This window comes from Colobus angolensis, unplaced genomic scaffold (genome assembly GCF_000951035.1).
Source record: "Colobus angolensis palliatus isolate OR3802 unplaced genomic scaffold, Cang.pa_1.0 Scaffold94, whole genome shotgun sequence".
NCBI lineage: Eukaryota > Metazoa > Chordata > Mammalia > Primates > Cercopithecidae > Colobus > Colobus angolensis.
Window position 1 is genome coordinate 88,589 of NW_012123376.1, and position 27,514 is coordinate 116,102.

General features: G+C 36.9%; 1 protein-coding gene across 1 annotated transcript in view; it reads left to right on the forward strand.

The window, feature by feature from the left end:
• TBC1D4 (TBC1 domain family, member 4) overlaps positions 1-27,514 on the forward strand; it is a 94,873-nt gene that overhangs the window by 59,191 nt on the left and 8,168 nt on the right. Inside the window, exons 12-18 of the mRNA XM_011932148.1 lie at positions 269-292; positions 7,345-7,505; positions 10,068-10,277; positions 13,778-13,936; positions 17,842-18,000; positions 20,680-20,924; positions 25,200-25,359. Coding sequence (XP_011787538.1) covers positions 269-292; positions 7,345-7,505; positions 10,068-10,277; positions 13,778-13,936; positions 17,842-18,000; positions 20,680-20,924; positions 25,200-25,359 — 1,118 coding nt within the window. The remainder of the gene's footprint in view (positions 1-268; positions 293-7,344; positions 7,506-10,067; positions 10,278-13,777; positions 13,937-17,841; positions 18,001-20,679; positions 20,925-25,199; positions 25,360-27,514) is intronic.

The following is a 27,514-nucleotide window of genomic DNA, read 5'->3' on the forward strand; positions in this document are numbered from 1 at the left end:
ATAGATATTACTTCTATTTACTTATAAACCTTTTCAATGAGAAAATAAAATCTTTGATGTACTTTGAAGTTCTTTGTGGTATAGTTTTCTTTATTTCTCTTGTATTTGGTGAAAAAAATAGTATAATTATTCATTGTGGTTCATTATTGAAGTAACCTTACCATGACTTATTGATGGCTTATGGGAATGTCTTTTATTCTGAATCCTGATTTAGACATATTTCTCTTTGTGTATGCTAATTCCATTCCTTGTTTTCCTGTTGTACCAGACAAGACACTGCTTCAGAATCAAGGTGATTAGAGGTCTAAATATTTTTATTAAAAATAATTCAGAGATTCTTCCAACTGCACATCATCATTAGTTTCAAAAGCAGTTTTGTTTGTCTCCTGAATGCATGCCGTCTTTCTGAGTGCTCTGAGGCCTACGTAGTAGGGAAAATGTGACCCTTGCTGTAATCAGACCATGAATTACCATGTAAAATGTTGATTGCAAGCAGAAATCCTGTTTCTACTCTATTCCATGCTGAAATTTCCTTAGAGCTGTGCTGTGGCCTTCAACCAAAGCCTAATTTTAATTTTAAATTAATAGAAGTGAATTTGCTAGTTAAGGTGTACATATGTGCCTAAGTGGAGTTTATTCCAAATGCCAAGAAGATGCAGAAATGAGCATCCTAAAAGAAACATACTCACAAAATTGAATCTGCCTTTCAACTGAAGAAGACTGTTCATCTATTTCTGTTCACCTAAATTCCTGTCACCTTGGTTGCTTTGAGACACTGCTAAAGCTGTTAAGATCTCCCATTTGTCTGGATACAGGAAACACCGAGTTCCTTATTATGGAAGTGTGACCACATCTGTGTTGACATCTCTTGACTCACAGGCTTTTTCTGTGGTAAACATCCAGAATCACTGCTAACAACCACTACAAATAACTGTCCTCTGCTTTATTCCCGTTTCTATATGTTGCTCTTATCATGAGCCCAGTGAAAAAGATACATGCCCATCTTCCTATTTGGGGCCACTGTTTAGATTTCTTTGTAGCTAGAGTAAAAATGTAATGTTAAGTACTGCACTAGAATGAGATGTTCAAGGAGAAAAAACCCTCAGAAAATTATTTTGGCAACAATGATTAGATTAAAAAGTGACTTTTTTGAGACTTGTAATTGGCAAATCTCAGTCGTGGTTAGGTGTAAGACCATTTAAATAATACTTCTTACCTGTTCTTAAAAGCCTAATGGAAATGTTAGTTCTGCCTTGTGTCCTTTTAGGTTTTGCTACAGGTATGGAATTAAGTCTGTTTATTACTTGAGAGATAATCTAGTCTACGATTTCCTTATTTTACATGTGGTTAGATTGAACTCCAAAGAGGTTTTATATTTTGCTTGATTTTTTTTCAGCTTGGGTCATAAGGATATAAATAAACATATGAGGTACCCAGATATGTTTTAAATTCCAATATACTGAACTTACTTTCTTAAAATCTACAGTGTGTTGAGTTTAGGAAATAAAACTCTTTTTTTCTTCTTCTTCTTTTATCTACACGTTGTTCCACTGACTATCTTTTGACTCATAGGCCAAATACTATATATTGATTTCCACTAAAATAGTTTAATCTCAATTTTATTTAATTAGTAAAGATTTTCCATAGGATAACAGATGTGTATGCAGTTGAAAGCCAGAACCTATATAAACTGTTAGTGCACCTGATACAATTATGAGTTAAATTGTACTGTGGATCCTGTAGAAAAAATATGGTTTCGTTTCTATGTTGTTTTACTTAGCATTTCTTAAGGCTTACAAAGAGAAAAGTTTTTCAGCTTTCAGTTGAATAGTTGCTATCACACTAATCAAGTTTTGATATCTATCTTATGTTGTCATTCATGGTGATTTAGATATAGATTTAGCCAGTGTTTAGTCATTTATTTGGACTTTAGAGATAGAGTCTTGCTGTGTCATTCAGGCTGAAGTGCAGATGCTGGGAGTTTCAGCTGGGTGCCAGAGGGTTGGGGGATAGGAGGCAGGTTGCTGCTCAGCAGAACACCACCTTTGCGAGACTGGTCCTGACAGAAGAGTTTACCTTTGTGCAAAGTGTATGTATGTTGCCCTGGCAGGAAGCAAAATATGACTACATCCTTCTTAAAGTTGAGTCTCTGTGAGTGGTCATTAGAGCACCTCCATTCTGCACAATAGTCAATGAATTCTTTTAAAGCAGGCAAGTAGGCATTACAATTCTGTGTTAAAATAAGAAGTATGATGTTAATTTAAGAGTTGATCTGGTGAACGCTATAACTGCTTGTTCAAGGATATGTTAAAAGACTATCTTGAGGCTTTGACAAGTTCATATTATAGCATTTGATGGATGCTATATACAAAGGACTTAGAAATAGCCTTCTTACCCTATATTGGGGAATATATGTAATATGGGATATTTTCTCTCCATATAAAGGCTTAATTTATGTTCACACGTTGTGGTTCTTAATTAATTGGTGAGTGGTAAGAGGGAGTATATATACAATATACCAGTCAAAAATGGGTGGAAGTTCTCCAAGTTATATTTCCTTCCTAGATACTCATTTTTAACTTTGTGAATTTCTGATAGAGGTAATGCTGGCACAGAATACTTTTCCTGAATATGTGTCTTGGGAAGCAGTTTTATAATACACATGTTTAGATTCCAAAATACAAAAGAAGAAGGAAAAAGATTCTATGGAAACATAAGGGAATGGTTATATTTTGCTTCATCATTTTAAACATGTAAAGATGATTAAAATACCAGTGTATGTATATTCAACTATATTAAGGTATTTTTTTATTTGGTCCTTCTATTTATAGTTAAAAGTATATACATTTTGGAATGTAATTATTTCAAAGCAAGGAAAAGGAAGTGAGACATTTACATAAACGAACACCTGATAGTACTCTGAAGTTATTTCTCTGTTGATATAAAATTAATCCATTAAAAAATGGACAGAGAAGTACCCAACACAGAGGCTTAGTGCTAATTGGAGACTTAATTTTTCACCAGAAATGCAGAGGATCTTGGGGATCCCAACAGCTTTGTTTTTGTGGTCCTATAGAGCTTTGTTCAGAACTAATGCAGAGTATTTACACTGGCAGGATAAGCTGCAGTGCCTAATGTCTGGATTCTGGACCATCTAGGTTTGCATCCCAGCTCCTTCACTTTATTATCCGTGTGACTGTGGGCAAGTTACTTAGCCTCTTTCTACTTTAGTATTGTCACTAAAAATGGAAGTAGTAATGACACCTACCTTGTAACGTTGCTGTAGGGATGAAATTAATTCATATTTGTAAAATGTTTAGAATAATCGATACCTGGCATGAAGTATGTGCTGAGAGTCTTAGCTTTATTATTATTACAGTAAACACTGCACGTTGTTTTGTTTTTATTTTTACTCGAAAAGTAGACATTATGCTTTCTTATCTAAGTTTAATTAAAGGAAAAGTCAATGTGATAACTAATATTGTAATAAAAAACAAAGCAACCAAAAGAAATAAACTCCCCCCACCCCCATCCCAGTGTAGTTTCCAAGTTGGGGTATAGGAATTTTGATGCAGTGTTTCATTTGGTTTTGATTCTTGCAGTTACCACCTTAAGAATGTCAGATTGCTGACTAAATGTAAATCAAACAGGAAACTGCTATAAGTTTCATAATTGCACTGACTGCTTAAATGTTTATTGGGAACTTGACTTCTGAATACAGATCTTCTCTTATTAAAAGCAGAGCTGCTTTTGCCATATCTCAGCAACCAACTGCTTTTTCAAGATGTCGATTTTTAGTACAAGATAAAGGGTCAATGGTTTGTTCTGTAAGTTCTTCTTTTCAGTATATTATTATCTTTTATTTTTACTGCTAATTTTTTGGCTTATTACTAGTCATTAAATTCCAGACATGGGAGAAAAATATGTCATTGGGCAGTTTATTCATATTATAGGATTTAAAATTTTAGGTTTATGAAATTTCTGAATATGTATCAGTGGTGTAATGTAAATACTGTATGCACGTCTTTTATAACATACTGACCCCCAAACTTTGTGTTTTATAGGCAATCATGAAACTGATATGGGTACAGCTCAGTTTTATTTTTAGTACCTTCTAAACACTTGATACGTCATTAGCAGTGAATTGGAAGGTGATTCTTACAAGCTGTATTCATTCCAGCATTAAAATATAAACATTTCAGAATCCTTTGATTTGGTCAACTCTGGTTTGTTAGAGCACTAAGAAAGTCAAGATAAGTTAATATTTGTTGATCTTTTGCCCTGTTGGAGCATTGAAATAGTGCTTTTAAATAAGTATTTCATTTAGCTTTCAAAGCTTAAATTATAAATTAGATGCCTTTATGTAGGAAAGGAATAACACTTACTAGAAAAAATATGCTTTTTGTTGTTTATTAACAGCACTGTCATGGTCAATACCTACCAGTGCCATCAACAGTTCAGAACATACTTTAGAAAAACAAAGCTATTAGGACTTGACTCCCAATAAAGGGTTTTAAGAACATAGATCTTTTATTTATTCCTGACATGTTAGCCTAGCCAATATTTTTGTCTGTTTCACTTAACCTTCAGAGTTAATATGTCATTTAGTTTTATAAAATATTAATTTATTCAGTAGATATTTTTGAGTGCTTATTATTTGCCCATTACTACACTAGAAGCTAGAAATATACCTATGAACTGGGCATTTAGCAAATAACTGCCAGCAAGATCGTGTTACAAAAATGAAGATAATGAATACTTCAACAGTATTTATTGGGTTGTCACTATTATATATAGAACATTCGAATCATATTTTTAAAAGGGAAATACTTGCATTAATGTTTTCCAAAGTGCAAGTAAAAGAAAAATATATATATATATATTCAATATTTCAGGAATTTTTTTTTTTGGTTTTGTTTTGTTTTGTTTTGTGAGACAGAGTCTTGCCCTGTTGCTCAGGCAGGAGTGTAGTGACGTGATCTCGGCTCACTGCAACCTCTGCCTCCTGGGTTCAAGCAGTTCTCCCACCTCAGTCTCCTGAGTAGCTGGGATTACAGGCGTGCACCACCACACCTGGCTAATTGTTGTATTTTCAGTAGAGACAGGATTTTGCCATGTTGGCCAGGCTGGTCTCGAACTCCTGACCTCAAGTGATCCACCTGCATTGGTCTCCCAAAGTGCTGGAATTACAGATGTGAGCCACTGTGCCCAGCCTCAGGGAGTTTTAAAAAAATTTTTTTTTAGTTATAATTTTATTTTAAGATGGAGTCTTGCTCTGTTGCCTAGGCTGAAGTGCAGTGGCGCATTCTAGGCTCACTGCAACCTCTGCCTCCTGGGTTCAAGAGAACCTCGTGCCTCCCAAGTAGCTGGGATTACAGGCGCCCACCACCATGCCCAGCTAAGTTTTTTCTGTTTTTTTTTTTTTGTATTTTTGGTCGAGACAGGGTTTCATCCTGTTGGCCATGCTGCTCTTGAGCTCCTGACCTCAGGTGACCCGCCCACCTCGGCCTCCCAAAGTGCTGGGTGTACAAATGGTGAGTCACAGCTCCTGGCCACTGCCTCAGGAATTTTGAACAATGAACACATATTAGAGTTATAATGTTATCCAGGATATATAATAACCAGAGTTTGACTATATTGAGATATATGTATCAAGTACTGTACTTTCTAAATATCACATCATAATGCTTACTGTCTGCACAGCAGCTCAGAAGTCTTTTCTTAACTTTTATTTAGTCAATCCAGAAGTAATGTTTCCATAAAACAGATCCAGACTAGAACTAACTGAATTGACTGAGTAAATAAAGATACGATAGGCAGATGCTGAATTGCTCTTCTCATTATTAATTGCCTCAACACTATGGAGTTCCTTTGAGTATCTGAGGGTGGCTGTTCTGGCTGAGCTTTATTTCTGACCTCAGCAATGACCTTTTTGATTCCATCAAAAGTCTTATACCTTCATTGGTTGGTATCATCACCTGTAAATATTGGTGTCCTCATCATTCTCTAAGGCAAACTCAGACTGTGAAACTTAAAAATGTAATATATCCCTGCCACTAACAGCACCAATTATTGTAGGGTCTTCCAGCAGCAAACATAGTTGATCTCAAAAATAATTTTGCGTCATACTGACCTTTTTTTGCAGATAGGCCTAGCATAACTCAAAGTGGTCTTTTCTAAGAAATGAAATGTTTACAGTAGAGGAGCATTTTCCTATGCACTAATATTGAATGATGTGACACTCCTCCCACGCTCCCCCCCCCAAAATGAGGGAGGTGATTCTAGAGTCAATTAATTTCAATAAGTTGGGGGATTTCTATACACTGTTTCCCTGTTGGAGAGGTACAATGCATGCCAGTGTATTAACAGTCTCTAACAAGTACTGCTATAAAGAAATCTGTTAACATTTTTTAACAGGCTGGGTGTGGTGCCTCATGTCTATAATCCCAACACTTTGGGAGCTGAGACAGGAGCATTGCTTGAGCGCAGGAGTTGGAGACCAGACTGGGCAACACAGTGGGACCCTGTCTCTATGATGATTTTTTAAAACAAATAGCCAGGTGTGGTTGTGTGTACTTGTAGTCCCAGCTACTCGGGAGGCTGAGGCAGGAGGATCTCTGGGGCCCAGGAGGTGGAGGCTGCAATGAGCTGTGGTTGCACCACTGCATTCCAGCCTGGGGGAAAAAATGAGACCTTATCTCACAAAACAAATAAGTCAATAAAAATTTAAAAGACCTATTTTTTTAACTTAGCCATCCAATCTTATTTGACCCCAGTTTTTTCTTGGTATATCACCTAACAATAATCCCAAGGTTGACTATTCTGCCTATATTCAGGTTATCTTCTGCCGTGATCCAACTATTGGTGGCTGACAATTCAGAGACAGATCTTAACAGTCATAGGCAATTAGAAACAGTCCTTATTGACGTGTTCTATAAGAGCTCTAACAAAAGCACTTTGTGAGCCTTTTATGGAATATTTACCTTGTTTTGAATAAGCTATTCATGTTATTTCCTTAGCAAAGCATGAGTTCATGACTTAAGCAACCTGTATTCCTCCTTAAAAGTGCTTCTGTTCCTCCGATTAGAACTAGGACTGGTTGGCTGCTAAGGAATGAGTAGAAACAGGGGAGCTTCTCTTGACTGGGCTATGGCCTAGATTGCTGTGTCCCCAGGATGTGGTGGCCTGGGTGACTAGTGTGCTTGGTGACGCATTGCTCCATGTTGCCTGTGGCTTGTGCTTGCCCGTGACAGAACTTGTGAATGGCTTGTGCTACCAGTTGGTTGTGAAGTGCCATGATGTGCAGCTCTCCTTACAAGTGATATGTTTATTTGCTTTCAACAGTGATGGAGAAGGGAGGAAAAGGACCTCGTCTACCTGCAGCAATGAGTCCCTAAGTGTGGGAGGAACCTCTGTTACTCCTCGCCGGATCTCCTGGCGGCAGCGCATTTTCCTCAGGGTTGCTTCTCCCATGAACAAATCACCCTCAGCAATGCAGCAGCAAGGTCTGTGTGGTGCTCCCCAAGGAATTCATCCCTATGAGTGTCAGAAATTAGCTAATGGAATGCAAATGCTGTGTATAAAGAGATTTAAGTGATGACAGTGTAGAAATAACCTTCTGTATGTGACACAGTGGTTTCTCTTTCAGGTACCATTAGAAAACATTAGACAGTCAATACCTGATTGTTGAATGAATGAATGAGTGAGAGAGTTTCCAAAAACCTGTAGTTGGGCCTACTCCACAAGGTAGAGGGAACTATGATAGTGCTAGGAAAGAAGTATGTGTCCTTTTTCTTTCTTTTCTTTTCCTTTTTTTGCCCCAGAGATCAGGCCTTGCTCTGTTGCCCAGGCTGGGGTTGCAGCAGTATAATCATAGCTCACTGTAGCCTTGAACTCCTGAGCTCAAGCAAGCATCTTGCCTCAGCTTCCAAAGATCTTTTTATTAGAAAAGCAACATAGCCTTTTATAAGAGCCACACATAAAACAAACTGATGTAGAAATATTGAGCAATAAAGGAATGTATACAATACACTACGCAAATACTAAGCAAAAGAGAGCACAGGCAGCTCTCTTTGAGTAATTGACTCATTAAATTAAAGCCAAAGCATCCAAAGAGGCAAAGCATATGTAACAGTAAACAAAAAGATAGAACAGTCATGAGAACATACATAATGATGTAGCTTTGAGAGCTAGAAAATAACACCTACAAGAATTCTGGAGTGAAATCACTAAATTAATAGCTCCCATGGGAGATTTTAACATATTCATCTTTAGAAATTAAACATAAATAGTATTTGAGTAACACAAATAAATTAGCTTGACCTAATATTTGTACAGAACTTTGCCTCCTATAGAGAAAACTCACTAATTTTTACCACACTTGGAACATTCATAAAATGTAATTATGTACCTGTCCTCAAAGATTTTTAAGTAAATCATTTTGAAATTCAGATAACCATGATCGTTTATACAAATATTATCTGACCACAATGCCAATAAAAGAAAGAAATCAAGGATTAGGAGACAAGAAGAATGACATGTGTTTGGGAATAGAAAACCACTCTTAGAAGCTAGTAGGAAGAAAATTCGATGATTAGAGTCTTACCTATTAAAATGGATCTAGGGAGCTGCTAAAAGCCATGAATGTGTTTACATAAAATCAAGAAGGCCAAAAATTAGTTATACTGAGTGTTCAACTCAAAAAGCTAGTTTGAGCCAGGTATTAAAATTTTAAAACAACAACAGGAAAACATATGGAAGTAAATAATAAGAGTAAAGGCAGAGGTCAGTGAATAAAAACAAAAATAGAAGGAAACAACTGGTATTAATAAGAATGAAGTTAACTCTGCCTGAGATGGTCAGAAAAAGCTTCACAGAACAATTAGATATGTATTTAAACTCATTGCTGGAAGAACCGTGCTTTAGAAAGAAGGAATGACGCCGCTCTGGAGTCATTTGAGTGAACTTTTCAGATCAGGGAATCATGAGAAATTCAGCATGATGGATGCAAAGAATGGGAGATTGATACATGATACTAGAAATCTGAGTGGAGACCAGAATCTGAAGGGACTTAAACGTTAGTCCCAATTTGTTCTTGGGATATGAGCAACCATTGAAATGTTTCAAGAGATGTGATTATGGTTGTTAATAGGAAAATCACTGGCAGTAGGAAGGGAGAGAATGAGTCACCTGTTAAGGGGGTGTTGCACATGGAATACTGCGCAGCCGTGAAAAAGAATGAAATCATGTCCTTTGGAGCAACATGGATGTAGCTGGAGGCCGTTATCCTAAGAATTAACACAGGAGTAGGAAACCAAATACTGCATGTTCTCACTTATAAGTGGGAGTTAAACATTGAGTACACGTAGAAACAAAGAAGGGAACATTCGACACTGGGACCCCCTTGAGCGTGGAGGGTGGGAGGATGAGGATTGAAAACTACCTCTCAGGTACTGTGCTCACTACCTGAGTGGTGAAGTCATTTGTACGTAGTACCCCAGAGTCACATAATTTACCCATGTAGCAAACCTGCACATGGACCCCTTGAACCTAAAATAAAAGTTGAAAAAGAAAAAGAAAAAGGTGTTGCAGGAGGAGTGAGCAGACGGAGTACTGTGCTCAGCCAGGAGAGACCCAGCATTGCTCAGTGGCTCTGCTTCTGATGGATTCTGATGATCGATGTAGACCTTTGGAGATCACTGATACCTAGCCACTTAATTTTCTTGTTCCTCACAGCCAGAGAATATACGTAAGTAAATTGCAGAAGTGTTGGACTCAGGGGAGGCCAGTTAGTTTTAGGGCACCTATCTTACAGAGCTCTCTCTCTAGGTAGAAAGAAGAAGTGGTGAAATGACCTATGCTTTTGTTTCATCATGACAGGGAAATCTGGAAGGGGAATTCAGTCTAGTGAATTCGCTTAAATATTAGCTCCAGAAACTAAGTTACGGGGAAAGAGGCTTTGTGACATTTTTAAGTGTAGAAGATCAGATGAGAATGTGAATTCTACAGAAACTTGTGTAGTCTGGGTTACTGCTAAGGAATGCCTCTCACTGTGTTCTTCTCGGCAGATGGATTGGACAGGAACGAGCTGCTGCCACTGTCCCCCCTCTCTCCAACCATGGAGGAGGAACCGCTGGTTATATTCCTGTCTGGGGAGGATGACCCAGAAAAGATTGAAGAAAGAAAGAAATCAAAAGAACTGAGGAGCTTGTGGAGAAAAGCTATACACCAACAAATCTTGTTGCTTCGAATGGAAAAAGAAAACCAGAAACTTGAAGGTTAGCCATTCTAATAGACTAAATGCTATGATGCTATGATTGAAGGGTGTAGGTTAAACCTACCTTTCTCTCCCCATACATGCCACCTGCACTCAGTTTTGGACTGTATGCACACTTTAAGAAGAATATCTGCTGATTATAATTGTTGATTTCCATTTTGTGAGGTGGTTATAACATGGGAAAGGTCAGCTTAAGATATTTGTGGTTTTGTTTTAAATGAGTTTGTATTTTAAATAGATTTAAGACACAAGAAACCCTTAGAGTATATTTAGGTAAAATAGAATGTAGATAATATGGTATCAATGTATTTGATGTGTCTGAAAGTTGATTATCTTAGTGTCACTTCTAAAAAATCCTTAAATATGAGAAAGCAAATGTTTTCTTTGAATGTGATTTTCAAGTTTCAGGTTAATTACATTCATAATGGGAGAAATATGCCTGCTTCAAATAAATTCTGCTTACATTGTATTCAATTTAACTATTTAATTGTAATTATCTGTTATCAAGCCAAGTCTGTTCCTATTTTTTGTTAATGCTTTGTAAATTTTCTATTTAACAAAATTATATTCAAGTTATTACATTTATAATCAAATAATTTATAATAGATTTTGTACTGTTTGTGGTGGTTTATTGCTAAGTTTATGATTACCAAATGCTTTGGAATGTGTTTTTCACCCTTGAAAGAATGATGTAATTTACTCCAGTACTGATAGAACCGCATATAAGGAGATGCTAAGAAATCCAAAAAATGTATACATTTCATTCTTTTGGGAAAATCACTTAACCTGAAGGGGCCTCATTTTTACACTTGTAAAATGAAACATTTAACCTAAGTGGTCCATTTGACCTTTAAGATTATTGGCACAAGTATAATTTAGGTATTTCTCTCACTTGCTTTTATTTTGTTATCTTTCCTAAAGCTTTTTTAGTGCAGGTATTCCACACTGCTGAGTTTATCATCTACCTTAAAATTCCTGTTACTGCACCTATGATTCAATTCAATTTTTTATTTTAACAATATGTAGTTTGCAAGAGCACATTTTTAAAAATTGCTGTTGGCGGAGTGAAAAGTACATAGGATTTTAAATATCCTTTGGAAATATATCCTCTTTTCTTTAAAATTAAAAATGCTATTAATTGTCATTAGCATAATTTTAAAAGTTCAGTGCGATAAATGGTCTGCCCACTTGAAGTTTCACAGGTTTCAAAAGAAATTGAATTCTTAATTGTAAGCAAGTGGTTATATCTTGAACTAAGTCAGGAAAATAGGTTGAAAAAAAGAAAATGGTCATCATTCCCTCAAAAAATTTAATGCATGAAACTATATTTCACTTGGGAGTATGTACAAATAAAAAATCTGATATTAAATATCAAAGGATAGTTTCAGAATCATAGACTACTTGAAATAGAAATAGTCTTAGAGATTACTTAGCTAGATTCTTCATTCTACAGCAGAAGTAGTGACTGACTCGGGGAAGGTAGGGAATTAACCTAAGGTCAAATAGTGACATGTTGGCAGAGCAAGTACCAAAGCTCAGGTTTATTCATCATGGTTCTCAGGCTTTCCCCAGCACCCCGCAGTATTTCTCAGCTATGTAATTATAAGGAAATGGAATGTTTTACATAAATGGCTGCATGTGTATTCTGAGGTTAGTTATATTCTGATTTTACAGGATAAGAAAGGAGGTGACATTTAGAATACATTCTCAGAAACCTTTATCGGCTCTCTGTTTCTCAGCCTACATAACAGAGATAAAAAATAGTTTAGACTATGAAAATTCTAACCAATGGATAATTATTTCTTGATAGTTCTTTAGTCTTTTCTAAACAGTTAAGGGTAGATATTAACTGTCCCTATTCACTATTTTATCCTCAGGGTGTGCTGCTGGTACATAAGCAGATTCTTACGATTATTTTAAATGAACAATAATCTAGAGAAGATTAGAGAAAAACTCTAAGGAAGTATGTTTTGTCCATCGTGAAGAAAATAATTAGTAAAGTTATATATAGGAGTATATTTGTTTTTAGCCTTAATAAACCCATACCTTTTAAAAAATTATTTGGTTATCAGAGAAATTTAAAGAAAATAGCCAAACAGCCAAGCTAAACCGTATTAGAAAGCCATCTGTGGTATCCGGAAGGAATAGTTTTGTACTGCGGTTTATCTTTAGATTATGTCTGGACTTTTAAGTAAGAATTTTTACTGCCTTGCTTGAATAACAGTTTGTTACAAGATATTTTAAGTCTTTTGAAATGGTTTCAAACACACTAAGTAAAGAGTAACTTTCATTCTGCTGTTGTTTCTGTGCTGTCGAGGACTTGGGATGCATGACAAAGATTTGTGTTGCAGGAGGTAAGGTGGCCAAGCGCTGTGAGCATGCGTGAATACAGATTGCTCTGAGACGTTCCTGTCCACCGTGATCCTAATGAAGAGAAGAAGTATACTCTAGTGTCCGCTCTTCCTTCTCTTTTGAAATCAGTTTTTCACGATAAAGACCAAATCAAGATACTGGTTACTTTTATAGACATTTATTTTAATGAGCTCTGGGCATGTATGTTCGACCATCAAATTAGAGAGAATTATTTATTATTTAAAACATAGAATTAGTGTTAACTTCAGTGAAAGGAATTTTCCTTTTTAAGTTTATTACAAATGAACACAGGAGGACTGGGCACAGTGGCTCACACCTGTTATCCCAGTTCTTTGGGAGGCTGAGGTAGGAGGATTGCTTGAGGCCAGGAGTTTAAGACCAGCCTGGGCGACATAGCGAGACCCCATCTTTACAAAAAGTTTGTCAAATTAGCCAAGTGTAGTGGTGCGTGCCTGTAGTCCCAGCTACCCAGGAAGCTGAGATGGGAGCTCAGGAGGTTGAGGCTACAGTGAGCTATGATTGCACCACGGCATTCCAGCTTGGGGTATTAAGGGAGACTCTGTCTCTAAAAAGCAAAAGCAAAAGCAAACAAAAGAGAGAATAACGAACACAGGAACACATAAGCTAGTTTTATTAGTTATTAAGGGCAGTCTGGATAACTCTGGAAATAGTTATAAAAATGTATCATGTTATCATGGTCATATATTTTTCAAATCAAGATTAGCATGAGTCTTTGCTCATGTATAGCACATATAAAATATTAACACTTCAGTGGTGTTTAAGATGATGTGAGCTATCATTTCCTAGGCTATCCATCACATTTGTCAAAAAAATGGAAAATTATAGAATGATCAATATGGTTTACTTTTTATGCTTAGCAGAGTTACCATATGTAAGATACAGAGTAAAACCTCCTTGGGAAGTTATTCCTCATTTTGATCTCACATGAAATGACTCAAAGCTTGAGACCCTTTCATGTATCCTCAATTTGTTTTAAATTTTCTTTTTAAGATATACTACCAGTTAATTCCTGAAAGTCATTTGGTATGGTTTTACAAATACAATCAAATGTTTAAAATTTTACATTTTAAAAACACATTGGTCTTACGTAAATTCTTTTTTCCTTAGCAAGCAGAGATGAACTCCAGTCCAGAAAAGTTAAATTAGACTATGAAGAAGTTGGTGCATGTCAGAAAGAGGTCTTAATAACTTGGGATAAGAAGTTGTTAAACTGCAGAGCTAAAATCAGATGTGATGTGGAAGATATTCACACTCTTCTTAAAGAAGGTATTTGGGATAATCTCAATAATTTTTGTTTTTTACAGAAAAACCTGTGGGATTTTTTTTTGTTTGATTTGTGGAGCTCAGATGTAATTTTGTCCTTGTGTTTTGCTTAGTAAAAAAAAGAAGTAATTTGTTTCTTCTTGTAGTTTAGTGACTGTCTCTGAGGAGGTAGCACAAACCTGTTTTCAGCTTGGCGGCGTTGTTTACCAAGAAAGAAGGGCATGCATTGATATAAATCTTTGATCACTGCCATAAAATTATTAATAATTCAGTCTTTCAAACTTGGCTCATTTTCATCATTTGGTCAGAAGTATTCATTTACATATATGTGTATGTTTACATGAATGTGTATATATACTTATATGTATTTATATAGAGAGAGACTTATATTCTGGCTAAGTAATCAACCACTTTTCTTTCATCCATTTGTTTCTTTACTAATTTTGGAGAAGTTGCTTTTATTTAGCCATTATATTGCATTTATTCTTTTATTGCTGCTATGCCATATAAGATGCCTGATATTTAAGAATTCTAAATTTAAAAATAAAATGAATAAGTCAACTTTTAGTTGCAATTTCTGTGACTCACATTAAATATGTTAAAATTAGAATCTCCATAGCCTACATAAACTGTGGATGTAAAATAAAAATTCCAAAATACCCAAAGAAATTCTATAACGAATGTTGTTTTAAAAGCCTATGCCAATGTGTGAGACTGTTGATCCACAGTTAAGTTTAAATTGAGATAAGAGTTATTTTGAAAGCTGCTTCATTGACAAACTTAATATAGTGTTCTTTATCCTTAAAGATATGGAAATCCTAAAGATTTTTATTGAATGCTTTATTTGGGAGACACAATAATGGTTAACAGAATGTCTGTGAGATGTGGATTACACCATTTTTTGAAATGATTTTCAAAGATATTTTAGGAGTGCTTATCTTCCCATTTCTTATTGGATACAGTTTAAACTTCTTGGCCCTGTGCCCAAGGCCTTTGTATTAGTCCATTTTTACTCTGCTGATAAAGACATACCCGATACTGAGTAATTTCTAAAGAAAAAGAGGTTTAACGGACTCACAGTTCCACGTGGCTGGGGAGGCCTCACAATCATGGTGGAAGGTGAAAGGCATGTCTTATGTGGAGGCAGACAAGAGAGAAAATGAGAACCTAGTGAAAGGGGCTTCTCCTTAACAAACCATCAAATTTCATGAGTCTCACTACCACAAAAATAGTATGGAGGAAACTGCCCCCGTGATTCAATTATGTCCCACCGGGTCCTTCTCACTATACGTGGGAATTATGGGAGCTACAATTCAAGATGAGATTTGGGTGGGGGCACAGCCAAACCATATCGTTCTTCTATAATCTCTCCTTCCTTCTTTCTGATCTACTTTTGTATCTCTCCTTACCTCGTATTGTATGCTCTGGAGACACTGAACTGTTATACTTTGAGCACTGATATGTCCTTTACTATTTCTTGCATGGAATGTTCCAGTCCTCCCTACTCTTCTTCTTCCTTACTTCTCTACATTTTCATTTCCCATCTCCCTTTCTTCCTGCCCCATCCTTTTCTCACTCCTCTTTCCTCTGCCCTTTCCTCTGGTCCTCTCCTGGAGTGCCTGCTGCCTGCACTTTAAGCCCAGAGCATCCTATTATCCCTCAGGTCCCTCAAATACCATTTCCTCAGAGCACCACCCCGACCCTCCAAAAAATCAATTCATTGTACTTTATCATTATTTTTCATGATTAATTATAATCATAATTTATAGTTTAATAATTATGTATGTATTTGTTTAATGTTTTTCTTACCCCACGACTGCACACCTAGCACCTAAGACAGTATCTTGCACTTGTTACTGAATGAATGAATGGATGAATGAATGAATGAATGAGATGATTTTCGTGAGAATGGATTTATTCATCACTCAATGATGAGGCATCCTGACTGCTTTGCTTTATTCTCTGCTACATACCGGATGCTCAATAAATGTATGTTTGACTGGAATGATGTCGCTTTTTGTACATTTATTACTGGATGGATAATAAAACAGCCCACTCATGTTATCAGTGATTCATTTAGTGGGCTGATAGTTACCTTCTAAAAATGACATTTTCTATGCTGTCATTCATTCATTCAACAAATGTATAAGCAGCAAGGGATATTCTTGGATTTATCATACAGAAATGAAAATATGCTTGCTATTCTCAAGGACCATTTAAGTGGGGAAAAGAGACAAAACTTCAATATAGAGCTAACTGCAATCTAATAAGGTAATGTTACAGTATGAGTCAAATAGTGTGTGAAAAGGGACTGATTACATCTGGAGATGTTAGGGAGAGCTTCAACAGAAAAGGTGACACTCAAGCTCATTCATGAAAGATGAATAGATGTACAATGGGTAATCAAGTGAGGAAGCTTGAAATTCCCTAAAGGCAACAGTAGGTGCTAAAAACTGGAGAAGTGAAAATGACCACAAGCGTCTAGTATACATCAGGGACTGGGAAGTAATGGTGCTTAGAAAGGTAGTTTGGAGCTATATTGTAGAGGCCTCATAAATCATGCCAACGAGCCTCGGTTTCACCTGTTGGACAATAATACTTTCAGCTTGTACAAACTCTGGCATTCATTCAGAAGAGATTACTGCCATTAAGCCTTTCCTTAACCAGCTGGAGCAAAGGGACCCACTGCAGATTCAATCTGTCCAAACTGAAAACTCCTAGTGAGTGAAATAAAGTTGCCTGCACTGTGCAGAGTTGAATTTTGTCCCTCCCAGTGCTTACTTCATTTCCCTTGGCATAAAAAACATAGTCATAGTGTTCTCGAACTGCTTGGGATACATTTTGGTGTTGAAGCATAATAGAGTTAATGTTTTATTATATGTGCTAAGCGTTTTCTTCTCAAAGCGCGAATGTTGTTCTGGAGCATGTCAGTTACACCTTCTTATTGTTTACTATTTTTATTATTTCTTTTTTTTTTTTAGACAGAGTCTCACTCTGTCTCCCAGGCTGGAGTGCAGTGGTGCGATCTCAGCTCACTGCAACCTCTGTCCCCTAGATTCAAGCCATTCTCCTACCTCAGCCTCACGAGTAGCTGGGATTACAGGTGCATGCCACCACGCTCTCTAATTTTTGTATTGTTAGTAGAGGCAGGGTTTCGCTACGTTGGCCAGGCCAGTAACGGACTCCTTACCTCAAGTGACTCGCCCGCCTGGGCCTCCCAAAGTGTTGGGATTACAGGTGCGAGCCACCATTCCTGGCCTATTCTTTCATTTTTAATGCCCATATAAGAATGCTATTTGATTCTCTATTATAAAGTTACTTGTTGATGACAAATATTTAGAGTTGTAAATTAGGATTAGCATTCGTTGCTATCCTCAAGCCAAATAAAGAGTGAAAATAGGCAGCAATACACTTCGGGATACACTTTGGGATACTTTTGGGAATACACGCCTCTGAAACCAGACTTCCGGAGTTCTAATTCTAAACTGCCGCTTCCTAGCCATGTGAACTTGGGGCAATTACTTCATCTCTGCCTCAGCTTTCTGTCTATAAAGTGGGCCTAATGGTAATTGCCTACCTTATAGCTGAGTTGTTTTCTGAGCGCATGTGCTCTGTAGCTGGGCACCCTCAATAAATGTTTGATTAATGCCCAGTCAGTGATGGGTGATGTTGTTGTTAATGTCATTGTTGTTAAGTGTTGTGTGAGCGTTTTCTTTTGCAAGACATCAGGAGCTATAGGATTAAGCTTGTCAAAATACGCTCCTGTCAATCGTACTGCGTGGTCTTAGGGTGGCGTGCAGTACACACAGCGGCCTGTTTACCAGAATTACATAGTGAAGCAACTGGGATCTAACAACTTCATTCCAGAGCTCAAGGCCTGCCTTGGTTATTTATCTCCTTGATTGTAGGAGTTCCCAAAAGTCGACGAGGAGAAATTTGGCAGTTCCTGGCTTTACAGTACCGCCTCAGACACAGATTGCCTAATAAACAACAGCCTCCTGACATATCCTATAAGGAACTTTTGAAGCAGCTCACTGCTCAGCAGCATGCGATTCTCGTGGATTTAGGTATGTTTGGCATGTGGATTATAATTTACAAACGTAAACAGCTGATCCTTCTGTTGAGTTGTTTTGGTTTTTGTTTGTTCTTGGTGCTGATAAAGAGCACTTGTTGGCATATGCGGAGCCATTGACTTTGTCCTTTCCTGAGGGCAAGTTGTCCGTATTCCTGATTGATGATCCAACAAACGCCTGCGTATTAAATGAAGTTTTCACCCCAAAACTTTGCCTCTGCAAAGGGAGCCATCTTATATTTAAATTACTATAAAGGTCATATTATGGGGTGCTCTCAGTTACTGCATTTTGAATAACTGACCTTTTAGGGCAGATAGTTGTATTTTAATCAATGCTGGTTTTGAAATGGCTTAGAATAGGTTAAAAATGTAACAAAGGTGTACTAGGTATTCCTGGACACATTGCTGAAAACAATCCTTTATCTATCACTTTTAAAAGCAACATGATAAATGGTTATGTTGGTGGAAATTATGACTATACACCTATAGGGTGAGTGAAACATTAGTTGTGCTTGTGCTAATAGAGTAGCAGTAGGTACTCATGGCCTGGGGGAGAATTTCCAGTGACAGAATCGTAAGGCAGTCTTTCTTGTTTATTTATTTATTTATTTTGAAATGGAGTCTCCCTCTGTCGACCAGGCTGGAGTGCAGTGGCGCTATCTCTGCTCACTGCAAGCTCCGTCTCCCGGGTTCATGCCATTCTCTTGCCTCAGCCTCCCAAGTAGTTGGGACTACAGGTGCCCGCAACCACGCCTGGCTAATTTTTGTATTTTTAGTAGAGACAGGGTTTCACCATGTTAGCCAGGATGGTCTCAATTTCCTGACCTCATGATCTGCCCGCCTAAGCCTCCCAAAGTGCTGTGATTACAGGTGTGAGCCACCATGCCCAGCCAGCAGTCTTCTTAAATGCTGATTTTCAAATAACTTGTGGAAATAAAAATGCTTTGATTTTTAAAAATTATATTGTGTCTAATTTTTCTGTAATATACTTTATTATTTTAAAATATCTACATTATTAGATTAAATATTATACATTGGCATTTGACCGATTTATTTGTACTCCTAAAAGTTGATATATGTCAGGTAGCCAGATATGTTATTTGGGCCCAGGAAAATACAAGATTACCTTATGTTTGGGGTCATCTTATATTAGGGCATATGAAAAATCACTAACCAAACCCTAGTTTTTAACCTCTGTTCCTTTTGGATGACAAATGGCTCTTGTTGGGAAAGGACCCAGCTCAGTTAATTATTTTTTTGAGCCCAGCAGAGTTAAAAAGGGGATTTTACAGAGAAATGGAAGTGAGTTTTTGTGCTGATTGTGCCACTAATTGTGGTCTTAGACATATTACCTTGCTTCTGAGTGTCAATCCTCTCTACTAAGTGGGGGCATTGAACAAGGCAGTCCCTGTGTTCCCAAGCAAATCTGTGGTTCTCTGACCACAAATTGGTGATACGATCAGGGGTAGTCATGATGTCCTATTAAAGAGAGAGAATGAGATCATATTACAGTCAGACAAAAATGGAGCTAGAATCAAGTTAATGGATAGAAAGTGTATTTATAGTTTTCCTTAGTAAAAAATTTAAGTGAGAAAATAAAACCATAATTTAAAAAATTGCTTGTTTGGCTCTACTTGTAGCCATCTGTGTTTCTTCAGCATGCAATTGTTATTTTCTCATATCTTCCTCTTACTGGCTCTGCAGAATTAATCTTATTGGTTCCTGGAAAAAAAATCACTTTTAAGCATATGTGGGAGAAAACATTTTAAAACCTGGCCCTCTTGGAAGTTCTAACTGACATGAGTAATCATTTCACAGGGACGCTAACATCTCCCTTCATTTTTGTGGTACTAAGAAAGTCCCATATCAGTATAAACAGCTTTGATGTGAAGATGGGTTTGTTTCTGGGTATAGAACTCTCCTTTTAGTGACTCAGGACTCACATTGCCAGCTCAAGTGTCTCTGTGGTAATTTTATACCTAGAGGTAAATTTTAGAGGGGTATTTATTTGAAATTGACTTGACCCTTTATTTTCCTTGATATTTTTAGATATTGAAAAAGGAAAGTGGTTTGCATGACTCATGGAGGTATTTTAAGAGCAAAGAGCAAAATATAGTTGAAAAAGAAGTTTTCTTCTGAATAATAGTCTGAATGTAAAGCCAAACAAACCCAAAAAGTCCCTCCAGTGTCATATTATAAGAAAAGCAGAAGTAAATCTGTTTATAGACTATGAAGATTTTCTTTTAAATAATATAATATGTCTTATAGACTTCTGGTTTCATTTAGAAGGTAGTCTTTATATGAATTAGAATTTGCCTTGCTTTATATAGTCAGAATAAATTTTATATTCTGTTTTCCTGGTAGCTCTCCTGGGTATGTCATCAGTTTGTGGATTTTTATTTTATTGTTTTTTTTTTTTTTTTTTGCTGGAAAGAAGTACTGGTTAGCATAAAATGTTTCCTCCCATATCATACATGTGAAGATGGTATGGTAGCCTCGCAGGACTTGGGGTGAAAGAGAGAGAGACTCTTAGTTACGTGGTGACTCCAAGCAACTCTCACTGGTTTGGGAAAGAGCGTTTATTTATTCTTGGAGGTCACTGAATTGCAATTTCACTATGGTCTCCAAGGCATGAGGACATTTCAAAACATATTTTTCTTCTTTTCATCTGCAGGAAGGACGTTTCCTACTCACCCTTACTTTTCAGTACAGCTTGGGCCAGGGCAACTGTCACTGTTTAACCTCCTGAAAGCCTATTCTTTGCTGGACAAAGAAGTGGGATACTGTCAGGGAATTAGTTTTGTGGCTGGAGTCCTACTTCTGCACATGAGTGAAGAACAAGCCTTTGAAATGCTGAAATTCCTCATGTATGACCTTGGCTTCCGCAAGCAGTACAGACCTGACATGATGTCGCTGCAGGTGAGGCACTTGTGCTTCCCAAGGAAGGTATTAGACTATTACCAGAAATCCTGGCCCTCTTCTCAATTATTACAGTTCAGATTTAAAGAAATGGAGAGCCATTGTCTTAGAACTTGGATGAACACTGGGGCATGTTTTAGTTCACTTAGTGTGGGATTTGCTATTTAGGTAAACTTCTAAGTGTATGAGACCCATAGGCTGGATACCTTTTCCATAAAATTCCTAAAGTGAGTAAATAAGTAATTTAAGAAAGGTAGGTGATGAGGACCCAATCCTTTATGCCCTAAGTCTATGGGTTATATGGAGAAGGTATCAAGTCAGCTTTATTCACTTTTCCTCAACTTTTCAATTAAAAAGGCTCACAGGTCTTTTGTTTACAATCTGAAAGTGTCTTTATCCCTTAACTTTTGAGTGCACAAATAGCAGATACCATGTTATGGTTCTTTTTGAACTTATCATATCTCCCCTCCTTTATCTTCATGTAAGATAGGCCTTTACAGAGGAAAAGGTGTGAAAGCCAGTGGTGCCTTTTCAGTCTGCTTGTGTGTGTGTGTGTGTGTGTGTGTGTGTGTGTGTGTGTGTGTGTGTGAGAGATGGTGTCTTGCTTTGTCACTCAGGCTGGAGTGCAGTGGCACGATCTCAACTCATTGCAATCTCCGCCTCCCAGGTTCAAGCGATTCTCCTGCCTCAGCCTCCCCAGTAGCTGGGATTACAGGCAGGTGCCACCAAGCCTGGCTAATTTTTTTGTATTTCTAGTAGAGATGGGGTTTCACCGTGTTGGCCAAGCTGGTCTTGAACTCCTGACCTCAGGTGATCCACCCACCTCAGCCTCCCAGAATGCTAGGATTACAGGTGTGACCCACTGAGTCTGCTTTCCTTAGCGGGCTCTGAAGAATCACCATTAAGATTTTTCAAGTATTTTGAGTGGGGTATGAACTGCCACTGCTGTCTTTAGCCTACCTCAGACTCCTTGTTTACACATTTCTTTCCTAGTTTATCACTTCTCTAAGTGGATTGGTTGCTAATAAGCAGTTTAAATTTTGTCTATAGATACTTATCTCAAACAACCACTGCCTGGCAATTTAAAGCTTTCAGTGGTTAAAAATATAAAAGAAGACTTTAAAGAGGATTCTCAGGCTTTTCCTCCCTTGAAATGAGGTATGCATGACTCCCAGTTCATCGTAATACTATGCTTTAGATAAGAAGTAGTACTTTAAAGATGCTTTTAAAGTATCCTATTTTTCCTGGTTCCCAGATATGAGTTTTTGCCTTTAATAGCTCAGTTGCCAATCTATAACAAAAGAATTGTGTTTTTACTCTGAGCATTATAGTAAATGATATTTTTTGAGAGTGAATGGAGATGAAGTATTCCATTTTTCTTCCTTTCCCAAGGTAAAATTTTGGCTGAGGAGATAGGGCTTTGCTATCAACATTAGGTTTTCTGGTGTGAGTTCATATGATTTGATTCCTCATTGATGACTATTCATAGGTTTAACAAATCAAATAACAACTGTGGAAAGTTTTATTTTTTATTCCTAAACAGTTTACCTGTATCTTTTTATCTTTTTTTTTTTTTTTTTTTTTGAGATGAACTCTTACTCTGTCACCCAGGCTGGAGTGCAGTGGCGCAATCTCGGCTCACTGCTATCTCCGCCTCCGGGTTCAAGCGATTCTCCTGCCTCAGCCTCCCGAGTAGCTGGGATTACAGGCATGTGCCACTACACCCTGCTAACTTTTTGGTATTTTTAGTAGAGATGGAGTTTCACCGTGCTGGGCAGGCTGGTCTCAAATTTCTGGACCTCAAGTGATCCACCCGCCTTGGCGTGAGCCACCGTGCCTGGCCACTGTATCTTAATATCAGATAGGAATCAGATGCTCTTGTAAGGAATTCAATAATTCTGATTTTCAGAAACAACAGTTTGGTAGCTATTATTAGAATTTCAAAGATACAGGGAAGTACCTGTGAGTAGTGTTTGATCTGGATCCACATATAAAAAGATAAAGCTATCAGTTTAAAAATACAACGAAATTTCAATTTACAAATTCTTCATCAATTTCACATTACAAAAATTCATGTAAATTGGATTTATACATTCATTTAATATGCCCTATAAGTACCAAGAAATATTTTATGTCTATAATTTTGAAAATGCAGACATTTAAAAATCTTTGGTGGCAGCATTGCTGTAGGTCACAGTATTGGGGACCTGATTCTGGGAGAATAGAGCCTTTTGCATTTTAAAGTGGAATATCACACTTTCTCACTTTCTAGAGCAGGAGGTACTGTTTTGGGTCTAGCCAATAGGATGTTTAGAAATGTGCTTGAATGCCTCTTGCAGTGGGTTTGAATTCGCTCCACAGGATTTCTGATTTCTTGCTTCTCTCTTGGTGACTTGGGTGCTCCAGGCTTCAGTTACCTTATCTGTGAAATGTGGGGGTTGAGGTCTTTTTCAACTTTAAATACCTGTATCTCATCACGTTAGTTTCTGCTGCTTTCCGTGTTAAGCATAAAGGCATTGTATCTTTTCCTCTGAAGTTTTTAGTCTCCACTTTTTTTCATCTTCTCTCTCCTAGCCTTATCTCTCTCTCTGCATCTTTCCTTCTCCAGTTCACCTCTTTAATCTGAAGGTTTGCCTTGGTATCTGTAAGGTGGAATTGAAGAATTATTTGTTCTTAGCAAATAGAATTTTGTCATTAAAGCTTTCTTTGAAGGAAGCCTGAATCGTGTTCTTATTTGCCCAAATATCCCTTGATGGAAGAAACTCTCTTGACCCCTAGTTGAGAATGTACGACGGGGTAGGTGGGAAATAAGATTCTCTTAAAAAAATTAAATGTTGAAGTATTGCTTCTTTTTATAATCACAAGTGAATGAGAACAGTGAGCTTTTGATGATGTGCTTTCTTTTTATGCTGCTAATTAGACTTTTTTGATTTTTGTACTTACCAAAATACTAATTCTTTTGTTGATAGGTGCTCAAAATTTCTGGTTTCTATGATGCAAATGGTCTAAAGGAAATGTATGGTTTTTTTTTCCAACATGACTTTTTGAGATAATCTTATTTAAAAAAAAGACTTTCTGTTTGACTCCAGCTAAGCTTCTTATTTTATAGCTATGACTGCCTGTGGCTCTTTAATTCCCTTTTATTTGTGGTTTGTGTGGAAACTGAGTTTCCAAAGATATTTGTTGTAGAGAAGGATTGAACAATTTTTTGTATTTATGCATAGTTTTTGATTTTTTCCCAAAGGAGTCCATTGATTTTTAGTTCTGTACTCTAGAAATAATTGTTGAATTCACAACATAATTGGTTATTTTTATGTATTGTCATAGAGCTATTTAAGAGTGATGTTTTAATAATTTCTTTTAGTGAAAGAAGTTCTGCTAGATGTAATAAAACATTTTATACATTTTTACACCAAAATATCAAGCCAGTATAACTGATCAGGGAACCACTACTTATCTGTTAACTGTGTGGATAAAAATTTAAATTAAAACACAATTCCCGAATTTCTTTGTTACTTACTCCTGCTTTTATCTTTAGTATCACAGATACGAGTTTAAAAGTTTCTGTGTGCTGTCTTTATGATGTTTTCTGAAATACCAGTAACCAACTCAGTAGCCAAATGAAATAATTTTTTCTTTTAGTTCTAGAAACATTCAGAAACAACTGCAGTTTTTGCCTTAATCCCATTTGTCGTGAAAAATATGCTGCTGGAATAACTTGAATATTAGAAATAAATCTCAAGCTTCTGGCCCTGTAACATTCTAAGCTTTAATTCTATCCTAGCAGTGCAGATTGTCTGGAGAGCCAGAACTCTTTCATTAATCACATGCTGGTCACAGTAAATAGAAATAAGCTTCTGCACTGAACGTGGTAGATTCTTTAGAATGGAGGTTTTTCTGGAATTCGTCTGAAATTAGGAGGGATCTTCTGTGAGGTTCGTGAGCCAGGACAGTTCTCATTAAATTCCAAAAGCAATGCCTCCCTACAGAAGAAAAAATTCCGTTTCTATATATATATGTGGTACTCAAACACACGTGATAGAGAAACTTGCTCAGTCTTCTTAGATAGACTCTCAGTAACTTGCTTTATGGCTTCAGTTAAGTGAACTTGGATTTTAGTGTCAACTTTAAAATCACAAAAATGAAGTAATACTGTTTATACTTATATATGTGAATTTGTTGTTAAATATTAGAATAAAATTAAAATCAGTGTATTTGATGCATATGCAGATACATGCATAATATTTTATCTTTTCTTCTCCAAATTAACTTTAGATTCAAATGTACCAGCTGTCCAGGCTCCTTCATGACTATCACAGAGATCTCTACAATCACCTTGAAGAAAATGAAATCAGCCCCAGTCTTTATGCTGCCCCCTGGTTCCTCACATTGTTTGCCTCTCAATTTTCATTAGGATTTGTAGCCAGAGTTTTTGGTAAGAGATGCCTGTAATTAAATGAAACAGTATTATTTATTCCAAGGACTATACTTCTACTTCTAGCCATATAATCCCCCTATTGTTTTATCACGTGTTACACAGAATAGCAAATTGCTAATGGAATTTAATAAATGTGCCTGGCTCTATTCTGACAGTAACTTAAAACCATATTTGTCTTACATAAAATTGAAATTCAAAGGGAAAGAGGAATTGGGCTCCTGTATTTGAGTAAGCTGTAATGGAGCTCTTATTTTCATTTGTGCCTAAAAATCAGAGCGTATACTCCTAAAATCGGGACTAGGGACAGACTCTGTATAGTTTTCCAGATTTTTATATACATCTTTCTACCCCCCATTGTCTTCTTCATCTTGCATTCGGAACACAGCGAAACATGTTCTTAACTTGTATCAATGTTGTTTCTAATGGCATTTCTTAATCTGACTTTTTGTTGTTAACAGAATAACTTTACTTCCTGTTTCATTGCTCATGTGACTCTTCTTTCATGCCAGTGCAGTTATGGTGGGACAGTCTGTAAGACGGATGGCTCAGGGAAAACACTAAGTACAGTCAGTAGAGCCCAGGGCAAGTTACTGAGTAACTGCCTTGCTCTAATCACAGTGTTTGGCATTGGGAATAGAAAGAGAGTATAACATGGTTTATGTCCCCTTTGGAGGCCGTTATATCTATTCACAAGTCTTTATACTTGTCTAGGTCTGTTATTTGAAAAGCAAAAATTAAAACAACAACAACAACCAACTCTACGTCAGAGGTTTGTTCTAATGATGTGTAGGACCTCAGTTGCCTTAAAAAGGACTCCCTTAATTTTTATGTTCTGATCATCTATTTAGCAGACATGGGCAAAGCAGTCAGTATTCACTCGCAGCTGCACTTCTGTTAAATTGGAGCTGTTTGTCAAATTGTATTGGCGCAGTTGTAGGTCATTGTCAGTGTTTGAAAAAGTGAAACAGCTTGCAGTGAAGATATTAGGGAATATTACACATAGTAAGGAAATATGTTGTTTGGAGAAATTTGTTTTGAGGATATATGTGTAATATGTATATATATACCAGATTACAACATACGATGTATTTCTTATTGAGGACTGTGGTGGTTTAAAAGTTAAACACTGCATTAATGTTACTACAATTTATAAAATGCAACAAAAGAGTAAAGTTAAAATGAGCTGAATCAAATGTTCATCAGATTTCTCTTGTTTATTGAATATACACTACTGCTTTTCTACAGTGACATTTTCTCTGGAGCTTGGGTTCCTATTAATGGGTTTTCTGTAAATCCTTTTGTTTATATATGTTTTTCTTCCCAGAGAATAATCTATCATATCAAAATGATGTTTCGGGGCACCTCTCTTTGACTTAGCCTTGGAAGCTTGATGTCAAGAGTTCAAGAAACAAATGTCATCAGTATCAGTTTTTTGTTATGAGAATACAAATGATGCTGTTGGCTATACAACAGCTGTTCAACTCTCTTCTTTGAATTTATAAAAGAATAGAGCTGGCAGGAGATGGAAAGATGCATGAGCAAGAAGAACTATGTTTGAAATAATGATTCTATGGTTCCATCTTCCTTAAAGACTCTCTGTTGTATATTATTCATTAAAGAATGACATAGATTGAGAGAAACGTTCATACAAAAGTACTAAGTGCTTGATACTTTTCTTTCTTTCTCTTTTTATTTTTCTGAGACTGAGTCTTGCTCTATTGCCCAGGCTGGAGTGCAGGGCACAATATCAGTTCACTGCAACCTCTGCCTCCCGGGTCCAAGCGATTCTCCTGCCTCAACCTACCAAGTAGCTAAGACTACAGGCGTGTGCCACCACACTCAGCTAATTGTTGTATTTTTCGTAGAGACAGGATTTCACCGTGTTGACCAGGCAGGTCTCGAACTGCTAGCCTCAAGCCATCCACCCGCCTCAGCCTTCCAAAGTGTTGGGATTACAGATGTGAGCCAACACGCCCGGCCTAGTACTTGATACTTTTCAAAATTATTGCCTGTTTGTATTTGTAGGGAAGCAGGGCTTAGAGTTAGGGTAGCTCTTATATTTCTCTCCTGATTGAGGTTGTATGTTTGTCATTTGTTTTAATTTTTCTTTTAAGGTGTTGTTTTTTTTTTTTTTTTTTTTTTTGCTGGAAAG